This window comes from Eucalyptus grandis, chromosome 3 (genome assembly GCF_016545825.1).
Source record: "Eucalyptus grandis isolate ANBG69807.140 chromosome 3, ASM1654582v1, whole genome shotgun sequence".
Lineage (NCBI taxonomy): Eukaryota > Viridiplantae > Streptophyta > Magnoliopsida > Myrtales > Myrtaceae > Eucalyptus > Eucalyptus grandis.
Genome location: NC_052614.1, coordinates 51,885,688 through 51,893,051, shown reverse-complemented (window position 1 = coordinate 51,893,051; position 7,364 = coordinate 51,885,688). Strand labels below are relative to the sequence as shown.

The window sequence follows — 7,364 nt, the reverse complement described above, 5'->3', positions numbered from 1 at the left end:
CCTCTGTCCTCATTCCAGAAGGCTTCATATCTAAAAAACCTCTTACTTCACTTTTTAGAAGCGATAGTAGATAATAGAAGGGGACTGTGATCAGAGGCAACAACAGGGGGAGCATAAGCTTCTGCCGAAGGAAACTTTAATCACCAGTTCAAAGTACATAAAACCCTGTCTAGTCGTTCTCTAACAAGTTCATCCCCATCTCGATTGTTTTGCTAAGTGAAGGCACATCCTTTCGATTCAATGTCCATAAGAGCACAGTCAGTTAGGACAGCACGAAATGAAGACAAACGGGATAAATCTGCTGGTCTTTTGCCCACCTTCTTCCATGGGTAAAGGATGTCGTTGAAGTCACCTAGACAAACCCAAGGAGCATGCTTCTCACAGCTGATCATGCGTAGCTCCTACCAGAAAAGCCTCCGAAGGGGATATACCGCAGGAGCATGTAGACAAGTAACACGGCAGGTGCTGTCATCCTCATAATAATGACAGAAGAAGTCAAAAAAAGAAGGGGTCGACTGAAACGAAGACAAATAGAGGCTGTCATTCCAAAAAAGAGCCAAACTCCCAGCTGAACCCACCGAACTGACCACCCAAAGATTACCAAAATGGAGGCTGCGGTGTAAACGTTGGAGAAAGACCTCACTCTATTTAGTCTCCATCAAAAAAAGAAGGTTAGGTTTTTCTTTAGCCACCAGGGCTTTAAGCGCTTGAACTGTTAGGAGATTGCCCAACCCCTGACAATTCCAACTCAGAGTTTTCATCGATGAGGTGGTGGCTGTTGAGGGCCAGCCACCATCGCCCATAAGTCATCTTGAGATGCTTCCAAAATGGGAGTATTAAGAAGCACATATTCATCAAAACTAGGAGGAACAGCACCCTTTAAATCATAAGGGTTATAGCACCTTATCTTCTTTGTAGGTCTTATCTTTGAAGCAGGACGAGAAACCTTGGACTTCTTAGCCTGAACAGACGGAGATTCCTGAGCTTCAAAGCTCGGTAAGTGTGCTGTGTTAGGTATGAGATCAGACTGGATAGAACAGCCAAGTACAACACCAGGCAGGGTAGAAATCCCCTTCAATTTAGCTATTGCTGGAATGAGAGCTGTATGATGATGGGTCCCTATCAAGATCTCAGGATTTTCCTGATGTGCTGGAGCTGTAACTTGCTTGTCTAAAGGAAGTACTAAGTTATTTTATGGTGTAGCTGCAGTAACCAGTGGTGGGGGCAAGAGCATGAGTTGGGAAGGAGGCGTTTCAGGTATACTATCTACTGACTCATCCGTGGAGTGTGGAGGGTTATAGAATGATTGCCAGTAAGGACTAGCTTGTTTAGTTCCTGCTTTCAGCCATGGACCATAAACTATAGAATCCCGTCCTTCAAATTTTGACTCATCATAGGGGATCTCTCTACAAGACATAGCATAATGACCCAGCCTTCCACAGGAGTAACAAAAATGAGAAAGTCGCTCGTATCGAAAGTCAAGCTAGAAGAGTTTGCCCTCGATGCGAATGAGTTTACCTGTCCTTAAGGGATCCTGTATTGTCAGAACAACCTTTGCCCTAGCAGTCCTAGAGATCATGCCCTCTTTAGTATCAACTCTCACTTCAATTACCCGCCCAAGATCTTGCACAACCTTAATAATAGTCTATTCAGTAGTCCATTCCAAAGGCAATCCCAATATTTGTACCCAAAAAGCACACCTGAAAAAATCACAACAGTGCAAGGGAGTTGTAGACTGCCATGACTTTACAATTACTAGATGACCCGAAAAGAGCCAAAGACCACCATCAAGAACACACTATTTATCTGCAAGAGAGTGGAATTTAGCTACGTATAGTCCCTCTTCATGTTGTGTGATATCAACTCGGTCAGTTCTCCATGCCTTCTTAATTGTACTCTAGAATGCCAGGAAATTTACGATAGGGTTTGACAAAATTTTGCATGCCAAGATCAAGTTACATTCCACCAATTTTGCAGGTGATGGTTGTTCATTCCAGCAATCTATATTCTTCTTTGTGGTAAGTCTCCCCAATCTTGAATAGAGAGCAGCAAGACAATCAGAGTCACTATATTCTTTAGAGTCCATGACGCAAAGAGAACGGCATGTAAAGAAAGAGGGGCCAACTAAGTGGAGTCGCACAGTAAGGGACAATCAGGTAAAGTCGTAGAGATGCGAAGACCCCACATGAAAATTTAATCGCTGATCGAAGTCTCAGAAGATGACAAGGAAAACAGGGGAAGGTAACTGAACCGTGAAACATACCAAGTGAGACAGAGGGAGCAAGCACGAAGGGAAGACTTCTTCGTCAAGTACAGACCACCATCACCTTTGGATACAATCGCAGCTGTCACGAACACCGTGATTCGGAAGATAAACAAAGAAGACCGCCCAAGTGAGACTGAGGGAGAAGGCACGAAGGGAAGACTTCTTCGTCAAGAACGGACCGCCATCACCTCTGGATACAATCTCAGCTGTCACGAACACTGCGATTCGGAAGAGAAGCAGAAAAAGACCGCCCTGGATGAAGATTAAAGGAAAAAAATAGCGTGCGAAGAAAATTCAAAGTGAGCTGTGGGGTTAGGGTTTCAATTTCCACGAGTGGCCATGGGTAAAGGAACTCTGCAAGTTGAGAGGAAAGGACTCTGCATATCGAGAGGAAAAGTCGTTTCTGCAATTACAGGTTCTCCATCTTTGTTGGCCCACTTCTTACGAGCTTTTAGATCATGTGAATTCCACATCATCTACAGCATGATCTAACGACTTGTACAATGTGGACTAAAATAGATTAAGAACATCCCACCACAATCGCCGCTACCATAGCCCTCCATCTCCATCTCATGTCATATCTAAGGTGGTGCCAGTTCATCGACGACATTAACGACCTTGGATCCGAGGTCTTTCGGTGGTCGAGGCCAATGTCCTCAAGACGGACGACGACCACTGAGGAGGCGTTGCTCCTCCGATTTCTTATGTTTATCCCCCCAACTTATCCCCATCATTATGTTCTCTCCTCTACTACTTTCATCCGCCGTTTTTGTGATTATTCGCCACCACCTTCATGGCGTTAAACCTACATGTGCTAAAAATAAGTGCATAACCAGCTGTAACGAATGGTTGTCCACTTACCACTGTTAGAGTAATTAAATATTAAATCACACATTCATTTTAAAACCCAAGTTTTTAAAATAATTGACACGAATCTCACAAAATCTTATATGATATCAGAGTTGGAGGTCCTGAATTCAAATCTTTCTAGACTCTATTTGCCTACTCAACTAAAATAGTCTACTCCTAATACTAAATTGGTCTCGCAAAATCTCATTATCAGGTACTCTCGACTTTTGTGGAAATCAACCCAATCCACATGATCGTCCATTAAATTATGTGGGTCCAAAATGAGCTAATGACTTGTGTGGAATAAATTTTGCTAAAATGAGTACTCACATGTGAGATAAGCCAAAAGTACCTACCAAAAAATGTGTTCGGATCGCCACCTGATCTAGCCCCTCGTGCAAAGTCAGCTGATCGTTTCGAGGGTACGCAAATAGAAAGCTCGACACATGGGTCACCTCACCTCAACTTTGACTCTCGCATAACTTAACGAGAGGTCGATTCGAGCGTTTCGTACCTACCTCCTTTGTGAGCGTTCTCACCATGAACCATACAAAAGAAAGAAACGACCCCGCATTTTCTCCATGGAGACGAACCATCTTTGCGCTCAGGACAAGAGTCAAAGGACACGACCACCATCCCAAGACCTCGATATAAAATCAACCCCCTCGCCCCCTCCATACGAGAAAAGCAAAGAAGCCCGAACCACGCATTCACCCATCACTTTCACGCCCCTTTACGAAACCAAGAGGCCCTCTCCCTCTCCCGTCACAAATCACATCCGACCATCCGAAAGCAAAAAAGCAAAAGGAGGAGAACATCATCATGCACATCGTCCCCCACAACTTCACCCCAGAAGGAAGCCCCCCGGGTCCATACTTTTCATCCCTCCCCCAATGTTCAACGCGAAATCAATCTTTCTGCCCACTACTCGACCCACCAGAACCGGGCCCGCTGACTACCCACTGAAACGACACCCCATTAGCAGTTTCCCTAGCAAACCAACTGCCGGGCTGCCAGGTTCGCCGAGTAGCCACGTCTCCCCTCCCCTCCTTTCCACATGATTTCCACCAATTTTCTCTCTTTCTAATTTTGCGTTATTGGTTTTGCAGATGAATCCTTCAGGAACATGCCAAAAGCCAGGATAGGCAGAATCAGCAGGCGGAGATCCCCCAACCGCAAGGATCGGATGGTAAAGACCAGTTTCTGTACCGACCAGTTTCTGTACGAACCCTTCATGAGCTAGCAGCATACATGAATACATTGCATCTGCCCTCTCTTTGCTTCATTTATGTATACTGTCAAGTTTGTCCACCTACAGCTCTCACATGATATTAGAGCATATCGCCAACAAAAGCAGACATGTTTCGTATGTTCTCCCCACATAATCTAACCTCTTCGAAGATAAACCGTTGTTTCAAAGTACATTCAACTGCTACACCTAGTCACACTTCATCATCTGACGGCAAACAACTCATCAGAAGACATATCATCAGATTTGTTCACTAAGGTTGCATGACTAATGCATGCTAATTTTGTACAACCAAATGCTTAGTCAGGAGCCTACCCAAAAACCAAGTTCAGTATACACATTAGCACTACTGATCCTACCGAAACTAGCAGGTTCATTTGCAACCACACATTAAGCTAGCTCTTCGCAGAAGATTTCAGCTGCATACACCAAGCATGATGGATCTACAAACCTGAGCTTCTCAATGTTTCATTGTTATGCTTAAGTGGATGCTTTGGTTGCCAACGACACTGGTGATCCTCCACATAATAACCACAAAGAGCACTCTTCTTTCTCACAGGCTGGTCTCCTTTCAATTGCTCATGCTGGAAACTCCTTTTGGTCGAGAACATGGAAGATGAATGATCCGCATTTTCCCGCTGTAAGAATGGAAATTGGCAATCTCTTCCCTGTCTTTGGTCACATAATGTGCTTGCTTCCCGAGCACCATCACAGCCCATGTCTACAATCTCTTGAGGTTGACTTTTTTCGGTGCCAATACCTTCGACCAAATGAGGGCCCAATCGCAAAGACAGATCGCACACGATCTCGGGTGGCGGCTTGAATATCGTTGATGCATCTAAGTTTTCAACTGGGTAGCTTCGAAAATTTCTCATGGTGTTGGAGCGGGAGCACAGTGGTCCAAAATGGGATGGATTTGTTTTGGGTTGTGGGCGACTGCCTTGATAATACAAGGGATAAACCGAGTATGATTTTAATGCAGGGTGAACTTGAGCGGGTGACGCCCGGTCCACATTATGGATAAAAGATGTATAGTTCGGTTTAGCTGAATTAATTGACCCAAGTCTCGAATGATTTGGATACAACAAAACTGGGTCTGAAGTAATAGTCTGATTTCCTGGACTAGCCTTCTCCATAATGCCATGAGGATCACCTGTCTGTTCCTGATAATTCACGCTCAGATATCGCTGAGGGCTATTGTTCCTTTGGCTCCTCGAGGCTCTTCTTGGCGTGCAGCCGAGAGTAAGGGCAGCTACAAGAAGAGTTATTACGCATAACTAAAAGAGAATGAACGAATTATACAATTTGACTTAAAAAGGTGAAGGGTGAAAAAATTAGCTTGGACGCAAACAATATACGGAGTCAAAACATAGTGAATCACATCACATCACACGACAAAGTGAGCCTGAGCATAGACATTGCAAATCAAGAATCCACACCAACTAAGCCATACAGATCATACATTGCAAGAGCCCAATCATAGGGAAGATAAAGATGAGAGCTTTACAAGAAAACCAGAAAAAAGAAAGAAGAAAAAAGATGCACTCAGGTTTTGTCACCTTCAATGCATGGCTGCAGTAGGTCTCCAGTTTCAGTACTCTCATCAAGTCTGATTATTGTGTTGATAGCATCGTTTGTACGGTCCAGAAGCGTTTCAAGATCCATGTACTCTGCCTATTTCGAATGCATTCGAGGTAGTCAAAAAGAAATCAATCAATGCACACCCTCCACTATGTACAAGATTAGGTTCAATTCTTGGATTCTCTGTAGTCTCAGACGAGGTTTGACAGAAAACTTCGAGGTTTGAAACAACCAAAGAACTACTATTACCTCAGAGTTGGCCTTGGAGTACATGATTTCTTCAGCTTTCAGGACAACAACAGGAAGCTTCTCTTGCCATTCCTTGTTCTTCTTAGTAGATGAGCTATGAATCTCGTTCACAACTCTAAATTTCCAACAAACCAGCACGGATTACCACCAAACAAGACATGCAAATACACAAGCATTTTCAGAAGAAGCCGAACAAACAAATTAAAAAAGAAAAAGAAAAAAAAACAGTTGAAAGTCAAAGATGGACCTGAAAATATCTTGGATAAGAGAACCTCTAATGGGTTGGTGTCTCTCACTGTGCCAAGCTTTCCTAACACATTCGTAAGGTCTTGGGCCAGGTCTAGGCATCCTCTTCAAGAAAAGAACAGTGACGCACAGGAATATGGGAAAAAAGAAACAGAGAGCCCTGCTTCTTGCGAGGAATGTGAGGGGGAGAGAGAGAGGTAAAAATCAAAGCTTTGCGGTACCTTGCGGTGACCTCAGCTTCCTTCTTCTTCTCCTTCTTCTCACTTGTCTCCTCACTTGCGACTCTGAGTCTCTGAGCACTCGCTCTCACGCTTTTTTGATCAGTTGCAGTACAAAACTAAGCAAAGCGGCATGGGGAAGAGATGGAGAGAGAGAGGGAGAGAGAGAGAGGAAACAATTTTTTTGTACAGACCAGGGCGCAGTTGAATAGGACCCATTTCCTTAATTTAAAAAAGAAGAAGAAGAAGAAGAAAATGATACATTTGGCTGAAATCTGCTTGTCACATTATCTTTAAACACTCATTTCACAAAACAAAAGGTACAGAAGACCATTTCCAGAAAACCATGAATACATAATTGAAAATTTATGCTTGAGTTACAGAAGAATGATGATCAATTTTTTTTCTAGCTCAATATATTGTGCGACTTGATTAGTATTTATCTATTTTTCGATCAATGAAAAGAGGAGTTGGGTATATTATGATTTCTCTATTTTTTAATATTTGTTGTCAAAACCAGGCACTCAATTATTTGGGGTGAGAAGGTTGAATTGATGGCTTGGGCGTGTCCCCCACTCATCCACATGCCTGCTTCCCCTAGCCCCACGAGTCTCTCTCCATCTTTCTCTCTCTCCTCCCTTTTCATTTATTTTACTGGAAAACATGAAAAGAGATTTTTTTTTTTTTTAAGATTTTATTTACTAGT

At 43.3% G+C, this 7,364-nt stretch overlaps 1 protein-coding gene across 2 annotated transcripts; it reads right to left on the bottom strand.

The window, feature by feature from the left end:
* Positions 1-4,586: 4,586 nt before the first annotated feature.
* LOC104437666 lies at positions 4,587-7,010 on the bottom strand. 2 transcript variants are annotated; one of them, XM_010050658.3, is made up of 5 exons: positions 6,662-7,010; positions 6,442-6,543; positions 6,195-6,309; positions 5,924-6,038; positions 4,587-5,616 (listed from the first exon to the last, which is right to left on the bottom strand). In XM_010050658.3, exons 2-5 carry the CDS (start codon positions 6,540-6,542, stop codon positions 4,808-4,810), a joined length of 1,140 nt encoding a protein of 379 aa, XP_010048960.2. In that variant the 5' UTR covers position 6,543; positions 6,662-7,010; the 3' UTR covers positions 4,587-4,807. The 2 variants fall into 2 exon arrangements, with proteins under 2 accessions (XP_010048960.2, XP_039164141.1); XM_039308207.1 differs by having other exon boundaries at positions 6,442-6,534; positions 6,662-7,007.
* Positions 7,011-7,364: the final 354 nt, after the last annotated feature.

Excerpts from the sequence above, each read along its gene's own strand:
- LOC104437666 (XM_010050658.3), bottom strand. The coding sequence starts at position 6,542 with ATGCCTAGACCTGGCCCAAGACCTTACGAATGTGTTAGGAAAGCTTGG. Across the intron at positions 6,039-6,194 it reads ACTCCAAGGCCAACTCTGAG|GCAGAGTACATGGATCTTGA; the intron begins GTAATAGTAGTT and ends CATTCGAAATAG. Across the intron at positions 5,617-5,923 it reads ACTGCAGCCATGCATTGAAG|CTGCCCTTACTCTCGGCTGC; the intron begins GTGACAAAACCT and ends CTCTTCTTGTAG.